Genomic DNA, 25,092 nt, shown 5'->3' with positions numbered 1-25,092 from the left:
TGAATATTTTGATTTTGACATATTAAAAGTGGCCAGTTGCAATTCATACCTGTGCAGCTATAGAATTTGATTATTTTCAAACTTGTACTTATTGATTTAGAACAAATTATATGAGAAATACTAAATGATAAAGAAGAAACCATGTAGTATATTAAATGAGAAAACTTGGTTATCTACTCTACTGAGATTCCACAAGGTACATTTTAATATACATATCGCACATGTACATTAGCAAATAAGATTACTTTGGAAGTACTCATGTCATCCTTAAATTAGTCTAGTTTTCCAAGGAACATTTCCAGGAATGGAAATATTTAAAAGTGAACTTCAATAACTTCGATTTCTAGTCATAGCATGCATTTTCTATTCCCTCTGTTAATTATTTTGGACCAAAAGGGAAAATTAATAAAATCAATGGCCTACCATCAGAAAATATTTCACTCATCCATATATTAACCAAAGGCCAAATTTGTTGAACAATGCAAACAATTCACCAATTCCAAAGTATTCATATTCCAAAATGAGGAATTATGTTCAGATAATTATACACCTATATTCCATGTTGTATGTACCGTATTTTCCGGCGTATAAATGACTGGGCGTATAAGACGACCCCCTACATTTCCTGTTAAATTATAGGGTTTGGGCTATACTCGCCGTATAAGACTACCCCTCTTCCAACGCACACCAAATAAAAATTAAAAAAACATCAGATTTGATTTTAATATGGTAATTTTAATTCAAATGCTTATGACATGCAGGTGCTTAGTAGGAAAACTGTCACTTATAAACATTTATTTTTTATTTATTTTAATTCCATTTATATCCCGCCCTTCTCCGAAGACTCAGGGCAGCTTACAAGCTTAGCAGTAGCCTTCATTCTATGTATATGCCTGCTTATTAGGGCTTTCACACACACACCCCAAGCGCCATTATTACAAAGTCAGCTTAATTGCCCCCAACAATCTGGGTCCTCATTTTACCTACCTCGGAAGGATGGAAGGCTGAGTCAACCTTGAGCCTGGTGGGATGCGAACCTGCACTAATTGCAGGCAGCTGGTGTTACTTAAGGAGGCATTAGCCCACTACTCCACCAAGGCTCAAACATAAAGCTGTTTGTCATCAAACATGTAAACATAAAACAGTGCAAGTGGATTAAACAACAACAACAACAATAATAATAATAATAATAATAATAAGTAGTAGTAGTAGTAGTAGTAGTAGTAGTAGTAGTTGGAGGGGACCTTGGAGGTCATCTAGTCCAACCCCCTGCTAAGGCAGGAAACCCTATACCATTTCAGACAAATGGCTGTCCAGTCTCTTCTTAAGAACTTCCAGTGTTGGAGCATTCACCACTTCTGGAGGCAGGTTGTTCCACTGGTTAATTGTTCTAACTGTCAGGAAGTTTCTCCTTAGTTCTAGGTTGCTTCTCTCCTTGACTAGTTTCCATCCGTTGCTTCTTGTCCTGCTTTCAGGTGCTTTGGAGAATAGCTTGACTCCCTCTTCTTTGTGGCATGGCAGCCCGATTCCAGCAACCATTCCCTATTTTCCTTATTCACTTTTTCACTTTTCCTAATTCACTCTAAAGCTTTCCCTGCGCAGAGCCTTAAGTAACACAAGCTGCCTGCAATTAGTGCCGGTTCACATCCCACCAGGCTCAAGGTTGACTCAGCTTTCCATCCTTCCGAGGTAGGTAAAATGAGGACCCAGATTGTTGGGGGCAATAAGCTGACTTTGTAATAATGCTGCTTGGGGGTGTGTGAAAGCCCTAATAAACAGGCATATACATAGAATGAAGGCTATTGCTAAGCACATTGATTTGTGCTTTAAATTGTAAGCCACCCTGAGTCTTCGGAGAAGGGCAGGATATAAATGGGATTTGGTGGAGCAGTGGGCTGATGCCTCCTTAAGTAACACCAGCTGCCTGCAATTAGTGCAGGTTCGCATCCCACCAGGCTCAAGGTTGACTCAGCCTTCCATCCTTCCGAGGTAGGTAAAATGAGGATCCAGATTGTTGGGGGCAATAAGCTGACTTTGTAATAATGCCGCTTGGGGTGTGTGTGAAAGCCCTAACAAGCAGGCATATACATAGAATGAAGGCTACTGCTAAGCTTGTAAGCTGCCCTGAGTCTTCGGAGAAGGGCGGGATATAAATGTAATAAAAATAAAATAATTTTTTTTTAAAAAAAGACCAAATGGGAGATCCGCTCCAGGTTTTCCAGCCAGCCCACCCAGTTCCTGAGTCAAATGTGTCCTTAGAGCTAAGCCACTGCCCTGGCTGCTGCCTTCCCCACCTGCCTTTCAAGTTGGGATATACTACAGCTGCTCTTCAACTTTAGAAGAAAAGACACCGACCCCAGCCTGTAAAAAATCACAGACTGCAGCTTCTTCTCCAACTGGTCCCGCTTTCCCTGCGCAGACTAAATGGGAGATCCGCTCCAGGTTTTCCAGCCAGCCCTGTCCCTAAATCTTCAGCACCTGGTGTATAAGACTTTTGAGAAGATTTTCATGGGTTAAAAAGTAGTCTTATACACCGGAAACCACGGGTATTTGATTTCTTAAAGAGCTTGCTACATCTACTACCTCAGTAACTTAATTTATTTGTATTTGTGCATTTTGATATTTATGTCACTGTTCACGGCCCTGAGTCCTTGGGGAGAAGGGCGGTATACAAATCAAATAAATAAATAATTGGGAGTTCAATGAATGAATTTTGATTGAAAACAAATTGCAGGGAGATACAGGTAATCTGCAACTTACAACCACAACTCCACCCAAAATTTCTATTGTTAAGTGAGACATTTGTTAAGTCAGTTTTGCCCCATTTTACGAGTTTTCTTCCCACAGCTGTTAAGTGAATCACTGTAGTTGATAAGTTAATAACCTGGTTGTTAAATGAATCTGGCTTCCCCATTGACTTTGCTTGTCAGGTGGTCACAAAAGGTGATCACATGACCCTGGGACACAGCAAAGATCATAAATATGAACCAACTGCCAAACACCTGAATTTCGATCACATAACCATGGGAATGCTGCAAAGGTCGTAACTGTGAAAGACAGTTATGTCACTTTTTTCAGTGCTGCTGTAATTTTGAAGTCACTAAACAAATTGTTGTAATTTGAGGATGTGTATTAGGTATAACACAGAAATAAGTGATTTCTATCATTATTCTTAAATGACAAATCAAACCAAATAAAATTGTCACTGCAAGATTTTCTGTCTCAGTCCCTACACTCTGGAAAAGCAATCCACAGATTTGTAAGGCTCCTATTCTACAAGAAACCCACAAGCCTTTGGAAAACACGGTCCACTCCCAAGACCTGAGTTTGATTAACTGTTCGACTTTCTGCAAGGGAATGTCTATTTATTCAGGTTGCAGAGTTTATCTTTTTGTTTTCTTTAATTATGTAAGTTACCAAGAGTCATTCGGGACTTAGGCACCTTCTAAAATTAAGAAACAAATGAACATGCTAATGCTGGGGTAGGCAACCTTGGCTCTTTTATGACTCGTGGACTTCAACTCCCAGAATTCCTGAGCCAGCATAGCTCAGGACTTCTGGGAACTGAAGTCCACGAGTCATAAAAGAGCCAAGGTTGCCTACCCCTGTCTAATGCGTATCAGCGAAGCAGTGTGACGGTTAGCAAGTTCACGCAGTACTAAGTTCCCACACCAACCCAAAAACTAACCTAAACAGAACGAGGCATAGTACACGGGGAAAAAACCCCCCCACTTTTTACACCTCGTTTAACACAACTGCTTTTTTTCCGCTGTCCCAACAACGGCCTAATTATTCTCGAGCACCCTTCAAGAGGCCTTAACTCCTCTTCTAGTCTCCCCTTAAAGGAGATCCTCTTCCAAAAACAAAAAGAGCAAACACGTGAGAAGGCAAGGCATGACACGTGACAAGGCCTGGCAGTGCAGGAAGAAAAACAACTCTAAAGCAATTCGGCGAGACCGTCCGCGGGGCTCCGAGGTGGGGGGGGGAGGGAAGGGGAGACTCCGCTGGCCGAGGAAGCAACAGAGTTTGTGCCGGCTCCTCGTCTCTTGGGCAGGACCGGGACTCGCCTTCCCTCACCGCCACAAAACACGCGGGCGGGACGGGCGAGCAAGCGCACCAGGAGGCTATAGCAGCCGTGCCCTGCGAAGGGGAGGAGCCCCGGCCACCAATTCCTGAAGAGAAGGGGGCTCGGGGGCTGCTGCCTCACGAGGCCGAGCTCGGCTAAACCGGCCAGGGCCAGCCTGGCCTCTGGCTTACCTCCCCAAATGCCAAGCTGGAGCTGGGAACTATCCAGGTTCACCACATAATCGCCCAGGAACCGGTTCAGAACGTCCACCACCAACGATTCGAAGACCATCCTCGAAAGCGGCGGACTCGCTCGCTCCCCTTGCCGCCAGTTCTAACGTCGCCTGACGGGGAGAAAAGAAAAGAAAAGCAAAGCAAAAAAAAAAAAGCGGAAACAACCCGCCAACCTCCGGGAACTCCCCACTCCCGCCGGCCAGCCGCCCTCTCCCGACAGGGTGGAGCCGGACCTCGGGCTGGCTCGGCGTGTTCTGCTGGACTGTATTCCGACTCGCCTAGCTTCCTGCGCAGGCGCGGAAGGGATGTGGGAACCGAAAGCAAGAGCCCTTCCCCGCGCGGCGTGTGGAGGAGGTGGCGTCTCGCCTCAGCAGAAACCTGCGGTGGTGCCGCCCCAGGGAGGCTCGTGTCTCGCGCGCGCCTTGACGGGCGAAGGCTGTGTTCTTCTTCGTCGCGCGAGATTGGCGGTTAAACTGCTGCTCCGGCTGCGGTGGGTGGAGGAGGGGGGGTCGGCCATGAACCCCAAACGTTGTGATGGAGTTGTACTTCCACGCTTCTCGCTTGCCCTGCCCTTCTCCGTGGCCCGCTCTTACTGAACAGCTTCAGAAGAGTCCCACCCGATATGGCTCCCAGAGGGAGGGCGTTCTCTGTGAGTTTACCGGTTGAGCTCTGGATGGCTCCCGACCTTCGCTCCTTCTGACGCGACCTAAAAATATATCTGTTTGAGCAATCCGGTCTGGTCTGAGGGGTTCTGTTTTAATTATTGTTTTAAGATAACTATCTTCTGCATTTGGGCAAAATTAGGGTTTAATTTGTTTTCAATATCTGTATTTGTGCATTCTGTTATTTATGTCACTGTTCACCGCCCTGAGTCCTTAGGGAGAAGGGCGGTATACAAATCAAATAAATAAATAAAATAAATAAATGCACGCACGGAGACCCTCGGCCGGTCTGTCATGCTGTAGAAACTTGAGTTGCTGCCTCCGTAAATTGGACGGGAAGCTATATTTTGGATATGGTCCTAAGGGGCAACAGCGGCTACTTAGATTGAGTTACTTTTTTATGTAAATAGGATTACATCGTACAAGAGGTTGTGGATTGTAATCCTTTAATCCTGGGGCAGGGCTTCATTTTGCAGCAGCCACCTCATAGATGCACGTTTTTTCTCTGTAATATTAGTATTGTTAATAGGATTTTTTTTAAAAAACACACACACAAAAACTCATCTGGATTAATAATAACCTTAATCTTGGCCGCTGCTGGAAATCCTCCAGAAAATGCATTTTAAATTAGTAAATAATATTATATAGCATTAGCTAACTGGCTGATCTGCTAAAAGAGGGAGGCGCGTTTTGTTGAGAATAGTTTGTTGGAATTGAGACAAGTGGTTCTCAAGGATTGACACACCTATCAAAAGTAGCTTACAGTGCAGTTTAACATCATGTCCTGACTACACCAGTCTTTCCGCAAAATGAATTGATGTTGCCCCAATCTCATTCCCAGGAATTGGTGAAACAACTTTAATCATTAGCTGTACTAGCTTCTAAGTGGTATTTTCCCCCATAAGTCCATATTATTCCAAACATAGCTACAAGGTGTGCAAATTGGTACTGCTTATCATCCATTATTTTGAAATCAGCGACCTATTGTGAGGAACAAAAAATGTATCTGAGAAGTGTTGGGAGCCAGTGTCACATGTCTCCATGTTCACAAGCCAGACACCTCTGCGGCACTTTCCCTCTTTATGGCACACTGTTTCCTGAACTCCTTTTGTACATAGTCTCTACTCTGGCTTTTGGCTAACATGAAAACTCTCTTGGTTGTTTCTAGTGAATGGAGTCATGTGAAGAGAGACTGACATACATCTACATTTAGAGATGATGAATTACTATTGATCTCCATGGTCTAGAATCGTAAAGTAGAAGGGGTCAAAGTTTTTCCATATAGAATGGCTGGATGGCTTTGAACTGCTGTTTAATTAGTCCAGCTTGGTTCGTATCCCTTGTTGGGTGCAGGTAGTCCTAAAGTTACGATCATATTTCAGCCTGTCATAAGTCGTAACAGTGGTAAAACGCTACCAACCTGATTTTGATGACTATTTTGTAGTGGTTGTAAAGCCTTGATCATTAAGTGAACCAGTGGTGTGTTTTCACCGTTTTGCTGAAAACTAGAACTGCCGGTTTTTGGCAAAACTCGTAAAATGCAGTCATGTGAACACAGGATGCTGCAAATGGACTTAAATGCAACTGTGTTGCCAGGTGCCCAAAGTGCAGTCATGTAACCACAGGTGGTGGTGGAAATGACTGTCAAAAGTTCAAATTTGGGTCATAACTTCCCTGTTTTGTGTCAGTAGTAACTTCGAACAATTGCTCAGCGTTGAGGCTACCTGTATATAGGCTGCCTAGGGAAAAATATGCAAGGACTGATAGCCTCGTCTCATGCTTGGAATATCAGAAAAGCCTTCGGAAAGTTCCAACAGATGGATCCCTATGTCCTGTATAGCAATCACTTTTTATTTGGCAATGCTGTGCAATAATGTGAAGAGGACCAGCAGCATTGAAAAGGCTCTATAGCATTGTTTGGCAAGTAATAGTGGCTGAGTCAGATCTATGGTAGCCACAGAAGAGCAGACAACAGTGATGGTTCATTTTTGACAACAGTAGAGGTCCAGCAGCACTTGGTTTCTGGCTTTGTCAGGCCCAAAGAACCATGAACAACACATGGAGATAGTTCTGAGCAGTTCCTTTATTGTTGTTCACCTACAAACAATCTTGTTAGACTAAAGCAATTATCTGCAGTCATCATCATCATCAATCATCATCATCATCATTTTAGCCATTGTCTATCCACTTGTAGGATGAAGGCCTTTTCCGGATGTTTCCAACCTATACAGTCCTGAGCTTTCTTTTGCCAATTGGGCCCATAATACTTGCTGATGTGGTCAATCCGTTTTAGGTCTCTTTCATGGATGCTTTTTATCAAGTGAGATCCATTCTATGACTGCCTTGGTCCACCGGCCATCAGTTCTTGCTATGTGATCAGCCCATTTAAATTCTTTCACTTTCTTGATGGGATTTTATATTTTTGTTTGTTCTCTAATCCATGTGCAGGTCTTTCTATCTTGTCTTGTAATGCCTAGCATATATCTTTCATGGCTTGTTGCAATAATTACAGATATACTGGTAGTCCCAAAATTTCTGTTGATAAGCAAGGCAGTTGTTAACTGAGTTTTGCCCCATTTTATGACCTTTCTTACCACAGTTAAGTGAATCACTGCAGTTAAGTTAGTAACACGATTATTAAGTGAATCTGACTCCCTCATTGGCTTTGTTTGACAGAAGGTCACAAAAAGTGATCACTTAACCCCAGGACCCTGCAACAGTCATAAGTCAGTTGACAAGTGTCTTGAATTTTGATCATGTGGCCATGGGGATACTGCAACGGTCATAAGTGTGAAAAATTGTCATGTCATTTTTAGGTGCTGTTCTAACTTCGAATGGCCACTAAACAAATAGTTGTAAGTTGAGAAATACCTATATTCTCTAAATTCCTAGGGAAGATCTTGCTCTCTTCCTACCTATTAGACATTCCATGCTATCTCTTTGCCTCTCCTTCCTGCAATTCCAGACTACAGATAGTCCTCGAATTATGACCATAATTGAGCCCAAAATTGCTGTTGTTAAGCAAAAAGTTGTTAAGTGAATTTTGCCCCATTTTATGACCTTTCTTGCCATGGTTGTTAAGTGAATCACTGAGGTTGTTAGTAACACACTTGTTAACTGAATCTGGCTTTTCCATTGACTTTGCTTGTCAGAAGGTCTCAAAAAGTGATCATATGACCTGGGACACTGCAACTACTAAGCTTGTAAGCCGCCCTGAGTCTTCGGAGAAGGGCGGGATATAAATGGAATTAAAATAAAATAAATAAATAAATAAACTATCATAAATACAGTATGAATCATTTGCCAAGCTTCCGAAATTTTGATCACATGACCATGGGAATACAACAATGGTCATAACTGTGAAAAATGATCATAAAGTCACCTTTTTCAATGCCAACTTTGAATGGTCACTAAATGAACTGTTGTAAAGCAAGGACTACCTGTACATTCCACTACAGGCTTGGTTCCTACAACAGTAATTTAGTTTCCATGAGGACTTGGCAACCATTTTGACACCTTCCTTCAGACCAAAGTCTTAGAAAGGCAGCACCACAGCCATTAATATGATTGCTTCTGACCTTTTCTTGTGCTATTTGCATCTGTAGTTGGCAGATAAGGACTTGTGGTTTATGGAGTGGAATTTTGGCAGCATGTTTCACTTTGATGGGGAATGATCTTTTACTATCTGGATGCTATTGGGCTTTTCCCCGAGGGAGAACCATTTGCTGGAAAATGAGTCCTTTTTGTTTCAAATGATTAATCTGGTGGTTGCTTAGATCTGATGCTGGGCTACGTGGTTTTGATACCAAAGCAAGTTCAGTGGTCAGTAGCATGGCAATAGGGTCAGTTGCCAATATCTGGATCTAGAAACCTGAAATAAATTTTATCTCTTTATTTACTGGAAATAAAATAGTTACTGAAATTGTCTGACTTTTCTGGACCAGCTAAGCAAGCAACTGCAAAGAATAGACTTCCAACTCTGCTAAGTAAGTTGCCAAACCCCATTACCCCTACTATAAAGCTGTAAAGATCTGGTCTATTAAATCAGGGCTTTCAACTTTTTCACCCATTGTACCACTTTTAGAATATGGCAACATCCAAGTACCACCAGTTGCCTAGCAAGGTGTCAAAAACGTGATGACCAAAAAAAAGGAAAAAAGTGATGAAGTACTGGTAGTCCTTGACTTACAACAGTTCGCTTAGTGACTGTTCGAAGTTACAATGGCACTGAAAAAAGTGTCCCCCAAGCCACAGCCGAGCAAGACACCTGCCTGCCCGCCCGGCGGCGCTCTTCCTCCTGTCTGAGGTTTGCATTGTTGTGAGCATTTTTGTTGAGGATTGGCAGTGGGTGGGTGGGTGTTTGGTTTTTATTCCCCCCCCCCTCTGCTAGGTGGTTGCAGTAGGTTTTGTTCATTTCACATGATCCTGGGACACTGTGACAGTCATAAATATGAATCAGTTGCCAAGCATCTGAATGTAAATCACAAGACCCTGGAGATGCTGCAACATTCCAGCTGATCGGCGCTTCTGGGCTCAGCAGAAGCGCCAGGATCATCTCTCGCTTAGGCTTGTTTGGTGCTACCACCGCTTCAGCTCATTCCCCTCCCCCACTACCACTTTTCTAGGATGGTTGCGTACCACCTGCAAGGTGCCAATGTACCACAGGTGGTACCCGTACCACTGGTTGAAAACCCCTGTATTAAATAAACCCATTTTTTTATGAAAGTGAGTCTTTGCTGTACCCAATATCAGAGATGATCTCTGCTTTTTTAAATTGATTCTATTTAACTTTTAACTTGATTTTTATTCTGTATTGAACACAGCCCACAATCCTGACAAAGCTAAATTTATATGGGCCTCCCAAATCCAGATGTAGACTTTTAATGGTGTTATGTTTCCCCATTTGAAACTTGTGTGCTGTGGGTCTTCTTGGACTCTCCATTCTTGCTCAAAAAGCAGGTGGAAACTGCTTTTTGGCCCTTTGAACGGGTAAATTTACTGCACCAGTTGTGCCCTTTCCTGGATCAGGAAGCTCTTCAGGCAGGCAGGCATACCCTTGTCACCTCACAATTGGATTACTCTAATGCAATTTATGTGACGCTGCCCTCGAAGACCATTCAGAAGGTACAGTTGGTCCAGAATGAGGAACAGTGGGTAGTGATGAGGGATATGATCATGCTACTTTATGAATTGCACTGGTTATAGTTGGCTTCCAGGTGCAGTTCAGGGTGCTGGTTATCCCTCTTAACACCCTTCATGGTGTGGAGCATGGTTATCTAAGTTCCTGTTTATATTTAGTTGTCTCTGCCCATCTAGTATGGTCCAACAGGATGGGTACCCCCCAGGTCCCAATAACTACAGAATGTCAGCTTGAGGGATCCTGGAAATGTGCATATTTTTTGTTGCAATTGTTGCCTCTGGGCAGAATCTCTCTCCCCTGCCCCCCCCCAAAGATGTGCATGGCATTCATCCTTATGGCATTCAGGTTGGAAACCTGGTTGTTCTTCCAGGCCTTGGGGACAGGGTGAGCCTCCATTTTGGTTTGGTCTTATCTGCTTTGGTTCTATTTTGTCATTTTGTTCTACCAGTTGGTTAATATTATTTCTAAGTGTGTAATTGCACTTTAGAAATTTATTATACATTGTTTCAGTCTTTTACATGTGTGCCAATTTTAAATATGCAATTCTGATAACGGTATACATAAACACATAATTACAGTTTGACAAAGGTCAGATTATACAGAAAAAATAAGCTAAAATAGTTTTTTAAAAAAAATATGAAGAGGAACATGAGACATCAATAAAAGCTTTTCTAATTGTTTCTGGTGCAAAACAGAGGGTATCATATGAGAAATGGAGTCCTGTAGAAAAAAGCAGGGGTGTCAAACTCGCAACATCATGTGACGTGGTGTGACATATCACGACTTTTTCTCCATTGCTGGAGTTGGAGTGGGCGCGGTTTCGGCATGATGCATCCTGCCTGCGAGCCGGCAGTTTGACCCCCCTGGGCTAAAGACTTGGTTGTTTGAACTTCCCATGGGCATATAGTATTCACTGAGTTGGAAAAGTTATTATATTTTCCTTTTAGTTTAGTTCTAGATGCTTAAGCATAGAAAGTTGTACAAGTATTTGTCAGGGTAAACAGCTTTCTGTTAATCTTCAGTTCACAGAATATTGCAGAGATTCCATGTTCTTTTTGAAGATCTGTGACTAGTGCATTTTTTAAGATTTCAGAATGTGATTTCAATGAAGTTTTTATATTGTCCATAACAAGGGATTTTTTTAAAAATAACTTAATTGGGACTTTAATTCTAAACACTGTATTATGTCCAAATTCCAAACACTATATTATGTTTTAAGAAGTCAATGATATATTGAACATTGATTTTAAAAACTACCTAAGAGTTCTAAGTTCTAATAATATATTCTTTTTAAAGATGGTCTAATAAGATGAGGAGATTGATTTCTATTTGTAGTAAGTAGCTTAAATTCAAAAGCCAATGCATAAATAGCTTGAATTCCAGAACCACTATGCACATTCTATTAACTTCAGTAGTGTAAGCCCTGTAAATGTAGATAATTTTAGAATTGTAATTAAGTTATAGCCATAGAATATAAAACTTGTTTTATATGCTTGTAAATGTGTGCATATAAAAAAGAGGTACTTCATGAATTGCTTCTCATTTCTTCAGACTTGAAGAATGCAGTCTGCTATAGAATTATACTTGTACATAGGAAATTGGGATACAAAATAACAATTCAAGGTTCACACATGAATAAAGGTGGGTTATTAATATCATTAAAGCTGCCCAAAGTTCCCTGTGGTAAGAGAGGAGACACACACACACACACACACACACACACACACACACACACACAAGTAATGTCTTGCTTTCCCTCCTTAACAAACATTGTACAGAGGCACACACAGACCTTATTCTTCCCTTCCACTGTTATCATGGAAATAGGGAAATTGCAAAGTTAGGTATGAAGAAGCTTTATTGACTTAGTTTGCATTGGGCATTCTTCAAATTAACATCAAGGCAGCAGCATTTCTTCCAGAATGAATATGGATGTAGTATTTCTGAGTAAAACTATCTGATCATGTGGAATTTGTGGCTTTGATCATTATGATTGCATTACTCTGGAGGATACTACAACTACTGTGGGAGGAGTAATTTGAGGATAATTATGTAGAGCTATAATGGGTTATACGTGTGCCTTTACATTAATTTATTTCTCTAAACAAGATTTCACACAGTAGTGAAGCAGATGGGCAGTTTTTCCCCCATGAAATGATGAATTCTTGTAATTAAAACCCACACAGTAAAGCAACTCACCTTGTCTTAAAACAATTAGCCAGATAACTGATTTTAGCATTATTATGAGCTTCTTTAAAATGAGGATAGTATACATACAGGCATTTTAAAAGAAATGGAGATATTTCCATAAAAAATAGTTGTGGCAGTTGTTATTGGTAGGAGAGATTAAATGTATCTAAGTTATATATTTATTCAATATATTTATTATTTTAATGATTTTCATGTTTATTATGCTGTAAGTCGGGGCTTTTCAACTGGTGGTACGCATACCACTAGTGGTACACGAGCACCTGGCTGGTGGTACACGTAGGACGGGTTGAACAGCACTGTAAAAAAAAATATAACTACCTAATTGGACTCACATCCCTTTTACATTTGGCGACCCAAAAGCTCCTATCTTCATGGGAACTGGCTACTTTATGTATTTGATAAAAAGAAAAAAAAAGACATAAAAAAAATTAAATTTGATAACTCTGTCTGGAAAGGATTTTAATAGCTCTGGGGACATCTTGTGGCTAAGTCTGGTACAGCAAGTGAACATTACTGGCAAATAAATCTGTTTACAACTTAGATTTGACCTTGGCAATAGCTAAAGATAAAAATTTGAAACAGCTGAAAGGTGAATTTGGCCTTTAAGATCTGTGGAGATGAACATTTACTGACTTTTGTTTAAAAATTAGCCTCCACTAAAGGACTATCTATAACTATTCCAGAAATGGAGGGAGACTAGCTACAAACTTCGATTGACTATAAGCTCATACTTGAAAAAATTCTCGAAGCCACTGAGATAATTAACTCCAGACTGAAAGATAAAGGTGCTAGCTTGAATCCACAAACTGAAACCCAGACTCCAACTAAAGAACTTACAATCCAAAAAACAACAAAATTGGAAGAAACTACTATTAAGACAGAGGAATATAAGGAACACCAACAAGATATTCAAAAATTTAATATCCAAATCCTGACTCCATCCAAAGAACCTACAATTCCAAAAGTACAAGGAACCATCACTAAGACAGAGAACTTTAAGGAACAACAACAAAGTATGAAAAAAATTAATATTCAAATCTTGACCCCATCTAAAGAGCCTACAACTTCAAAAGTATACCAAGCGGAAGATAGTAAAGCCAAAATAGAGGATGCTAAAGATCAACAAAGACAGCTTATTGAAAGCCTGGATAGCCAAGCAGCAACTACAAAACTGGATACGACTTTCAACTCAAATCAGATGAACCCAGAGGAAGGAAGAGACCAGACCAAACTGAAGATAAAGACATCAGAGCAAATACAGAGATTTGAACCAACAGGCCAACAACCTAATGATTACAAATGGTTTAGCTTTTTTGGATTTTTTTTTAATACAAGTTTTATTGATTTTTTAATATTTACATATACATGTATTTATGAAGCAGTACAGTGGTTGGGTAGTCAAAATAACATAACAAGTTGTAAGTAGTTCAGGTTGCATCAACAAGGATTCCCTCTCTGGTTCCATTAATTATCAGATAGTCAAAATAGTCAAATTAATATATTTCTAGTTGTAACCTAGTCAATTAACAAAATTTTCAATATATTTTCACTATTACATATCAATATCCTTTTTTAAAATTTTATCTAATTGCAATAGAATATTCTAGAATAGCCTATAATATAAAAAGAAAGCTTAATTTTTGGGTGACTCACAATTCCCTATTTCAATAAAGAATAATTCTCTTGTCTACAAAACTTACATTGTTCATTACAAAACATTCTTATGTTTTCCCATTAAAATCTCATTGTCATCTTAACAAATCACCAATTATTAGGAAGATACTTTTTGTCTTAACCGTTCAACAATTATTAAAATGCTCTCTTACATTTTCTTAACCATACATCAATTGTTAAAATACGATCTTTTGATATATCATTCCAAATTCTATAATATAGTTCAGAATTATATTCTAAGAGCTTATTTTTGTCTTCCCTTACAGATCTAAGACCTAAATGTAAAATCAGTTATATTTTTTTAGAGATTCCCCTTAATCCATTGAAAGGTATATTTATACTCTATCTTTAGGAATCCCAAAAAAGAAACGTTCAATTTTTTTAAGACTGAGTCTTGCCTTCCTTTTGTGCCAATCAGGCTTTCCTTTTAGTGTCTTTAAATTCTTTAAATTTCTTCCTAAACCCCTTATTTGAATCCAGGGAGAGCATCCAAATGTCAGTTTTGCAAAGAAAATGTCCCCTTTGTAAGCATTGAAGTTTTGCTTTAATAGTTCAGTTTTTGATGATTGATGTAATATAGTTGTCATTAAATCAGGCACATCTTTTCCTTCTTCCAGTTCCATCTGGATTAGGTAGAGAGTAGTAGCTGGTGTGATGGTTGTCATTTGATTAGTTGCATTCTCACTAAGGTATATTTGAAGGCCTTTAGTGTCTTCACTCTTAATATTGCTTTCTTCAGGCACTATTGCTTTTTGAGTTGTAAATTTTGTTGTTGACGTTGAAATTTGGACTTTAAGATTCTCTGTAGATTGCATTTGTTCTTTGAAATCTCCTGTTTTGGTGTTAGTTTCCACCTCTTCTGTTTGCTCTTGGATTATTATTTCCTCATTTAAGGTCAGAATTTGACTTGGTGGCTTTAAGTTGTCAGATTTTTCTCGCAATTTGGCTTTAATTTGCTCTGTCATTGCCAAAACTGTGTCCAGTATCAGTTTATAATCAAGTGATGGGATATAGTCATCCATTTCGTTGTTATTTGCAGCTAAATCTTTCATGGAGGCTATTTTAATAATAGTCAAAGATTATTCACCTCCAAGAGTTGTTTTCAATGCCAGGTGTTCCCAAGCTTACCTTTAAAAGTAATGTCAAGGACAGCTCTGTTTTTCAGTCAGTTCTCACAACAGGAGAAAAAAACCACTTGCTGTACCAGGTTTCGCCACAAGATGTCATCAATAGCATATACAATGCAATGTAGAAATTATCTTTTTTTTTCAAATTAATATAAAACTTTTGTAGCATTAGTCCATTTTTTTTCTTTAATTCACAGCTTAGAGAGGAAATAGGGTAGTAGATCCCCACCAAAAAATAGGAGCTTTTAGTAAATACAGATAAAATTACTCAGTTCCTTTGCTGAATTACTTGATTTTCTTTAAGGCTTTAAGATTTGTTCCCAAAGTAAATATTTGCTGTGGGGAAAGAAATTGTCAGTAAAAGTCCCACAGGAAAATAGTTAAGGTAGTAAAAAAGGTAGAGTCTCACCCAGGTCCTCCAGATTGCTTCTTTGTGCTAGGTAGTGCTTTTGGATTTCAGCAGGGAGCAGCTTAATGATCGGCCATCTTTATGGCCGGTCTGTTCTTCTTTGGGCCAAAAGAGTTGTCCCAGATTCAAGCGGAGGGCTGCCGCCCTTCTGCGATCGCAGGGAAGGCCTCCTTACGGTAGTCGCCCCTCCAGGGCGATTTTCGACCCTTTTCAGGGTCCTTCAAAAGAGAAAGAACAGATGGCAGGAAGTGGACTGATCCTGCGCGTCCGGAAACACCACGTGCGCAAACTGGAAGCAAGCTTTTTTGGATTATTGATGGTTAGATGGTCTCCTACGATTCAAACAATATGTGTTGGAAAGAAGGGAGACCTATCTGGCAACCTAAAGGTTTTGGTCTGAAAACCTGGTTGGCAGAAAAAGAAAGCTAGAGTTAGGTTTAAAAAATGATCTGTTAGAGAGCTACTAATGTGTGATCTATTAGGATGTGAAATATAAAATGTTTATGCGATAAAATTAGTATATGCTTATGTATTTATCAGGCTTATCTTAGATATTAGAACTTGTATAGTGAAATAATGGAAATGCTACTATCGATGATAAAGGTTTTTTGAATACTTCAATTAAGAACTAAGAATTAGATAAAAGTCAAAACAGAATTTGGTTATGTATAAGCAGTAATGGATTGATAAATGTAGGTTATTGTATTGGTAATGTGTGATGTATCAGGATGAGAAATAGAAAATGTTTATGAAATATAGGTAGAGTTTACACGTATAGGTATTATGTATATTTTAGATGTTACAATTTTTGGTGTAGTGAAATAAGGGAAATTTGGGTTGTGGATGTTATTTTGGATGTTAAAGGCTAAACTTGAATACTATAATCAAAATTAAAAATTAGGTAAAATTTAAAACAGGACATGGATATGTATAATTAAAATTGGACTGACAAATCTTTTAACTGACCATGTTATTCTTAGAAATTTATTAGTTTAAGCATGTTATATTAAATGTTAAGGGAAATAGAGAAGGATATTTTGATAATGTAACCTGAATTATGTACTAAAAACTCTGTTACTGAACTTTTGATTACCCAGTCACCATGATGTTTTCCAAATATTTGGATGTTAAACTGGAAAACCAATAAAACTTGGTGTTTTTTTTAAAAAAAGTTAGTCACATTGTTAAATGAATGCAGTTTCACCCATTGACTTTGATTGTTGGAGCCCCTGTGAAGGTCACAAATGGCAACTATGTGGCCCTAGGAAACTACAACCATTGTAAATACATGATAGTTGCAAAGTTCCCAAATTTTAATCTCTTGACCATGGGAACCTACTGTGACAGTTGAAAATGTGAGGTCCAGTCATAAATCACTTTTTTTCAGTGGCATCATAACTTTGAAAAGTCTTTTAAACAAATTATTGTCAAAGACTACCTATATATCGGAAACCCATTACTTTAACCAGAATCAAGTGAACTAATTTTGTAGTTTTTTTTCTGTCTCCCAGCAATCTTTAAATCCCACAAATCAAGTTCTAACATTTGCTTTCTCGTATTCTCTCTCTCTTCCCTTGAAATTCTTGTTATCTTTATCAAAGTCTTTTTGTAATTTCAGTGTAATAATTCCTGTAGACCCCTTATAGAAGAAAATAACTCACATTTGATTTATTGTGTATCTTTTTAATCTAACTCAGACATGTCAAAATCTCAACATCATGTGATGTATCGGGACAGTTTTGCTATTGCTGGCAATGGAGTGGGTGTGGCTTCCATGTGATGCGTCTGGCCTGCAGGCCAGCAGTTTGATACCCCTGATCTAAATCCATTTGTAAATCCAATATTTCTAACTTTTTCTTTTTAGTTATACTTTTTAAATCCACCTTAAAGTCATTTTCAGTTTTATTCAATGGTGCTTGTTCAATAGTACTTCATTGCCATTTTTTGATTTCATTACAGAGTTAAATAATTTGAAAACCTCTTGGACCCAAACATCAAACATTTCCTTTAAGGTAGCCATCTGGCAATCTCTAGCATCCAATCTTCAAAGTCTTCTTATCAGTTCAAAATATAAATAAAATAACTTTTCCCACAAGACAATATCCTTTTAATTACCTTCAAAGTCTTTGTTTAGTTCAAATTCATCTGACCCCATAATCTGATTAAAAGTTCCTGAAATCAGCACCATTATCACTCTTTTGCTGTATATTGCAAAAAAGAAAATTCTACAAAACTTTAACTTTATATAACATTATTTTAAATCTAAACAGATTGAAGAGAAACTCACCCAGCAAATATCAGTACTGCGGTTTTCAAGGTTTTTAATCTTCAATAAGCAATAATAAAAGCAACATGATTATAAATATGGTCAAACACTGAGTCCATAAAAAGCTGTATTAACAGATCTGAGCACAATGGAATCCTGCCACTTCCAGTAGATTGGAAGATACAGCAAAAACATCAGTTTCTACTATCTACTCACAAAAATAGCTGTCCAAAGTGCAGATGGGTAATCTCAAGATCTCTCCTTAACTTGGAGAGAATTTTCAGCAGTCCAGATCCAGCATCCAGTATCCAGCTTCCTTGTCAGCTGTAATATGTCCTGTCAATTGGGGAAAGTCAGTTTGCCATTCCTCACTGGAAGCATCTTCAAAATTAGAGTAATGTTTCTTGATTGTATTTTATGCTAGTCTATGACTGAAATAAAGATTTGCTTGATTCATATGGTTTTAAATCTGTTTTTATTATGCTATATTACTGTAATGTACTTTTGTCATCCAACTCTTTATTGTTCTTCTCATTAATCTCTGTCACATAAAGCTTAACATATATGGAATGATTTGGTGTTTGTGAGGGAAATGCGCAGGCGGTGTCCAAATGGGGTCAGAGATGCGGACATGAACCAGTTTTATATAAATAAATATATTTACAGTAAATAAGATAGGTGCATTGTCAGGTAAATCAACACAGTAGGAACATCATGAGGTAAATCACAACGAGCACATACAGCACACAGAGGAAAAAGTGTAAACAAGGGAAGTCCCCCTTTTCACTTACAGCAACCAATCACAGCTCAGATTCCCTCATGCAGTGGCTAACTCTCTTTAATCAATTAGCTATAACTGTGTTCTTACTCATTGTCCAATCTTTCACTGCTTCAGCTATTAAATTTTAAACACCTTAACAGTATTTCTCTCTTTTCTTTGTAATACATGCAACACTGACTGAGTGATACATTTGGGTACAAATACGGGGATGGGGGAGAGGGAGAGAGAGAGTGTGTATATCGATTAAGAAGTTTGATGTGGACTGGGAATTCCCATATACAATTCTCCCACTCAGCTATAGCCAGGGCAGTGAAGCTATAACTAGAGGAGATTCCCTTATGAGCTGCCTTGTCCTTTCAGAGAAAATATAGGATGTAAAAACATTAAGTGATGATGATGACTACAGTGGTGACGATAAAGACCACAGTTACATATTCATAAACAAGCACAATCAGCTCATAAACACCAATGTTAAAATATGATAAAGATAGCATAAACACAACATAAAATCTGACATATTAGTGCATCAGTAAATGAGTATGTAACTCAATTGGAGAGATTTTTGAAAAATAATATTTAGATAAATGGAAGATAATGCTTTTGAAGACTTGCATATTATTCAAGTAATTCATGTGATCATTGTGCAAGTATAATTATAATATCAGGACTATAATAATGTAAAAGTTCTAACATTATCACATTATCCCTTTCAGTTACTTTATCAAATGAAGCTATTGTGCCTGATTGGATTGTATAGCTTCAAAACAACTTACCAAGTAACTCTATTCTGGATAAAAAAAATATTTCTTGTTTTCCATAGCTGCATAAAATGCACTTGTTCATTGCATGACCAGAAGATGGCAGCATGAAAACTGAGTTACTTATATACTCATTTAAAAACACAGACACACACAACCCTGTCCTTTGTCATTTTTGTAACTGCTTTTACAATTAAGAACTACTTGCAAAAATAGTTTCCATTTGCATCACCAGGAGCAAAACAGAAGACTAACCAATATCTGTCAAATTTGCCATTATACTAGGTCCTGAAACAAGAATGAATAATATATTCAAGTGAATTATATAATTACTAATATAATTCTTAATAATGCAAGACCACAGTTATATATTGAATTGTAATGTTATAATTAACTAATTATTGCATATTTAATAAAAAAACTTGCCAGAAAGTTAGAGGAAAAATATATACAGATTTTAATTTCTCAAGTAGTTATGTACTGTGATTTATGTAATGTGAAAACTCAACCAGTTTTAATCTATCTTTCTTTCTTTCTTTCTTTCTTTCTTTCTTTCTTTCTTTCTTTCTTTCTTTCTTTCTTTCTTTCTTCCTTCCTTCCTTCCTTCCTTTCTTTCTTTCTTTCATTCTTTCTTTCCTTCCTTCCTTCCTTCCTTCCTTCCTTCCTTCCTTCCTTCCTTCCTTCCTTTTCCTTGACAACTCCTCCAAAAGAAGATAGACTTAAATCAGTTTTAGGACTACAGTTCTAAATTTTAAGGAACCAATTTTACTCCAATTTTGCCCCAGGACACCCGAAATAGTAAAAAAATATTGGTCTAATGCATGACAAGGGATTCTAGGATGCATACAGACACCTAAAACCACCCTACAATACAATTTAGTAATTATCCCTGTATCAACAAAATTGGGTTTATGCCATATGTATGTAACTAAAATATCACTTTGAAAGGATAAGAGGTAATCATTTGAATCTATTTACTAAAACACCAGATTCCCCATAAAGGTTAAAAAAACACACCCTTGCTATTACTTGTATAAATGAAAACAGGGTTTTCAGGAGATTTTGTTGTTACAAGTTTTTTCTCTTTCTCCAGTAATTTTGACATTTTTAAAAGTCCATCATGAAAGAAAAAGTATTTTAATAGTAATTTTACAAGATAGCCACCAACGTGGACTTTCCTTCTGGTTGGACAAAAAATATTGATGCTTGAGGCATTTGAAGGCAATTGAAAAAGAGGCCAACTCAACATGATTGGATATTCTTAGTGATGACACAAGTCAAAGTGTGCAAGAATTCTAAGAAACAGGCACTGGTAGAAAGTCCTGGTGAATGATGTTCATCCTCCTCCTCCTGCAAAAAGTCAGAACTGAATGGAGGAAAAACAGCAACAACATCTCAGAAAATGCTATGGGGTTTTTATATGAATAATCAGGTTATACACTATTGGCAGAAGAAATATTTTGCATACTCAATGAAAGCTGAAAAAAATAGGGAATCCTGATATTTTTCAAACTTTTAATATTTATTTATGTACTTCCCTCAATATAAATTCAGAACCAGATTGGTGTAGTGGTTAAAGCATCAGATTAGAAACCAGAAAATTGTGTGTTCTAGTCCTGCCTTTGGGCTAGTTATTTTCAGCCCTAGGAAGGAGACAGTGGCAAAACATTTCTGAAAAACATTGCTAAGAAAACTGCAGGGACTTGTCCAGGCAGTCTCTGAGAATCACACACGAATGAATAGTTGCATGGCTTTAGTACCTCCTTATTATAGATTCTTAATTTAGTGCTCAGAGTAATCGCTCTATAAGAAACTAAGGAAGAACTGTGAAAAAAGTAATTAACATTTCACACAGTTACTATTATAGGTAATCATGGGACTCAAGCCCTTTTTAAAAAATAAATTTTTACAAGTTTTTATTACTGTAAGTGTGAGAGCACTCTCTAGGGGGGGAAAACAGGTTATATTTCAAATAGTATCTGCTGATAAACATAATTTAACCTTTGATATTTTTATCAGCAGACCCAAGATCTTCCAAGAAGTGGAGCATGTTGCTTAAACATACAGTTGCCACTCGTATTATTTGAGGCATCTCACACTGTTGTTTAGTGAAGGAGGAAAAGCTGAATCTGGTAATTGAGACTGAATGTCAAGTAGTGTCAAGACTCCACTGTTCATAAAGCCGATGACTCTTTGTATGATTGCATTTTTACCTGTACAGCTGCTATACTCCTGGACTTGGTTCTTTATGTCATATAACAAGTGAGGCTTACAACAAAATGCAGTGGTTTCAAGTGCTCCCTTCTGAGAATTCTAGTTATGCTATGCCATTTCCTCTTCCTATTTTCATGGGCAAATGATGCTGTTGTTGCTACATAAGCCACACCACACACAATTTAGACAATTACATAGATCAGTGTTTTTCAAACTTGGCAACTTTAAGATGTGTTTACTTCAACTCCCAGAATTCCAGACACATCAAACTAACTCCTAAGTTTGGATTTTGGCTAAGTGCATTGTGTAACCATTGCGTTTTAAAACCATGGGTTATTAATCAGCACAAAGCGTTAAGCAAGTCACTGTAGCTTACTTAAAACCATGCTTAAAATAAACTGTGATCCAGCTATATAGATTCATGTCTAACGATGAATTAAGTAATGTTGGCATTACTTAAAAAGAAAAGGCTAGTGTTTGAATTTTTTTTTACCAAACTAGTGCTTGACAATGATCAGAGCTTCATACAGCTTCACGTTCCTGATGAGAGATTTTCCACCTCTGCAAAAGAAATGTTTATAAAATTACAGAGACTTTGTAATTTTGGAAGAAGAGACATTGAACTTTTTATAAGATTTTTTCAGAATATCTACCAAGCCTTAATTTTCAAGATGTTTTGTTTTAAAAGAGAACTTTCATTTTTGATGTGTGCAGTTGTGCCCACAGTAAAAAATAACAATAAAGATTATCTTATGTAACTTTAAAATCAATATTCCTAAAGAAGGAAAAAAACCCATGCTATTATGTTTGTCTCTGCGGTATACTGGCATTTTCAAGTAAGTGATACATTCTCTATATATGTACATATAAGTATCTTATTATTTTACTTCAAATAAAGTAGCTTAAAATATTTTACTTTTCTTTGATTAACTTATGCTGTGATCCTAAAATATTTCCAGTGTTTAGAAACTTACTTGTATGTATTTTTACATTCAGCAGTATTCAAGCTTTGCTAGTTCTAAAATATTTTAGGAAAAAACCTACCTTGCTTTTAACAAAGAGATAATAACTAGTTTGATGCTTGCATTTAGCATGGCATATGAAATAATCTCTTCTGAAATATACAAGAGTTACTGGTTTTTTTATAGCTATCTTTAAACAAAATATTAACTTTGCCTATAGTCTTTATTCCCTTTAAAGAATAAAGCTAATATTTAAGACTTGCTGTCTAGTTATTCTTTTCTTTCTCTTTTTTAGATAAGAATTAAACATAGGAAGACAGACATATATATAAACATAAACATAATAGCAGTAGTTAAATATAACTTTTGAAACCGTCCAGATAATATTTAAAATTAGGAATAACACAGGGGATTCAACAACTAAAGAACAATGAATACTGACACCAGTTCAGTTATCTGGATAATAATTAAAATTTGTCTCAATTTCTTATTAAAGAACAAGTAAAAGATTATGTCAGAATTGGAGAAGACTTCAGATGTTAAAAGCTATTGAAATGTAATTGAGCATGAGTAGAGCTGCTGTATAATGCAGACAAGATAATGAACTGGAGATAAATGATCTCAGGAGGCTATCTGCTTGGTATCGGGAGAATATGTGGATGAGCCAGATTTATTATCTTAATATCTTATGGCTATGACTTTCAATTTATCAAAAATACCTGAGACACTTTATAAGTGATATCTTCATGTTGTAACTCCATTACAATATATTTCACTTACTGACATTCATTTCCCAGAGCCTTTCACAACAGAGTAGAATACTGATCTTTATTTTATCTTATAACGATGCATTTAAGTCCAGATTTTGAATTTCAGAGCTAAGCTTCAATCAGTGTTCCCCAAAAAGAGCTTAAAGTCTGATTTATGCATCTTTAAATAAGAATCATATTTTAGAAAAGGAACAAGTTGTTTTATATTCACCATCTAAAACAGGTCCCCAACCTGGAGGGCCACCGTGCACTACCAGGCCATAACCTTTTGGCCACCAAGCTTCATGCTCATGCACTCACCCTCACTTGCGCTAGTGTCGCTGCTAGTGTTGCCTGGGTGCTGTGTTGCCGGGAGCATTGCTCGCAGCCCCATTTGCAGCGTGCATACTTGCAGCCCCATTCGCATGTGTGCATGTGCACATAAAGGCACCTGCCCCTCTCTTTCCCTCCAGGCTGCTAACCCAGAAAGATTTATTTATTTTTATTTATTTTATTTTAATTCCATTTATATCCCGCCCTTCTCTGAAGACTCAGGGCGGCTTTTACAAGCTTAGCAGTAGCCTTCATTCTATGTACATGCCTGCTTATTAGGGCTTTCACACACACCCCCAAGCGGCATTATTACAAAGTCAGCTTAATTACCCCCAACAATCTGGGTCCTCATTTTACCTACCTCGGAAGGATGGAAGGCTGAGTCAACCTTGAGCCTGGTGGGATGCGAACCTGCACTAATTGCAGGCAGCTGTTGTTACTTAAGGAGGCATTAGCCCACTGCTCCACCAAGGCAGTGGGCTATGTTTGGGGACCTCTGATCTAAAACATAAAATGGTTAAATTAAACCATTAACAATTTGTTAATTTCTTTACAGATTGTATTACATTAATATTCCCTGGAACTTAATGTTGTTTTTGGCATTTATTTATGAATCATTAATTGTGCATCTGAATTAAATACTATAATAGGGTGTCACACTTCTCAGTCTCTGATATGAACCTCTTGAACCCTTGCACTCATAATCCTTTCCATGGCGTAGTGACAAAGATATTCAATGGTTATCAAAGAGAAGCATTTTTCCCACTTGCCACAATTTACTTTGGACTGAGAAGGGAATTCCTTCCTACAGGATTAAACTGGAAAACATATTTAAAATCAGGTTTGATATGAATGATAACAATCATTGTATATCACTGATATACAATCAGTCTTGCATAAAACATTTCAATAACTGAAATATTTACTGAATAAGATTTAAACAACTTTGGACCATCATGAGCAAGGTTAAAAATGCAACAAGAATACTTAATCACCATCCATGATCTGAAATCTCAGTTAAATCCTTTTCCTCAGATCTGTATCTACTCCCCTTTTTCCTTCAACAGGCTTCACAAACTACATCCTCTTCAAATCACCAACTTTAGTTACTCTTTCTTTTACCAAAATGTCCTCTCTTTCCTTCTCTCCAAACAGCAAACTTTAATCCCTTTTTGGTCATCAACCACTATATATCTTGTCCACATAGGATAATGTTATTGTAGCAGGGGATAGGTTGATAGGTCTATCATTAATAACTAATATCTTGTCCAATCCCTCCTTGAGATCTGCATCCTCATATATTTCATCCTGGTAGCTATTTCACCCTGTTGGATAAATATGCGCTCTCTACCTATTCATGAATGGGAGATGCTCCCCTTTCCTGAACAAGAAATTCCACTTTCGCAGTGCTTTCAGGTTAATGCACCTCACTTTCCCCTGTTAATGGAGTTATCAAACAAGCCACTCAAAGTTAAGAGATTCTTAGTTAGAGCTAGCCATACTTTTT

At 37.8% G+C, this 25,092-nt stretch overlaps 2 protein-coding genes across 4 annotated transcripts in view; one reads left to right on the top strand and one right to left on the bottom strand.

Annotated features, from left to right (window-relative positions):
* Positions 1-4,997, bottom strand: part of VPS13A (vacuolar protein sorting 13 homolog A) — a 113,007-nt gene extending 108,010 nt beyond the window's left edge. For all 3 annotated transcript variants that reach the window (XR_014491239.1, XM_083352880.1, XM_083352881.1), the window contains exon 1: positions 4,258-4,997. Coding sequence is in view for 2 of the 3 variants with exons in the window: in XM_083352880.1 (XP_083209006.1) it covers positions 4,258-4,357 (100 nt within the window). In the remaining variant the exon portion in view is untranslated. The remainder of the gene's footprint in view (positions 1-4,257) is intronic.
* The window catches only part of LOC310635566 (guanine nucleotide-binding protein G(q) subunit alpha), a gene marked incomplete at its 5' end in the record, with an annotated part of 284,223 nt that extends 260,445 nt beyond the window's left edge, over positions 1-23,778 (top strand). The window contains one exon of the mRNA XM_083354635.1: positions 23,743-23,778. The remainder of the gene's footprint in view (positions 1-23,742) is intronic.
* Between the last annotated feature and the right edge of the window lie 1,314 nt (positions 23,779-25,092).

This window comes from Vipera ursinii (genome assembly GCF_947247035.1).
Source record: "Vipera ursinii genome assembly, chromosome: 2".
Taxonomy (NCBI): Eukaryota; Metazoa; Chordata; class Lepidosauria; order Squamata; family Viperidae; genus Vipera; species Vipera ursinii.
Note: the sequence above shows the minus strand (reverse complement) of the source record. Positions and strands in the feature narration are given on the sequence as shown.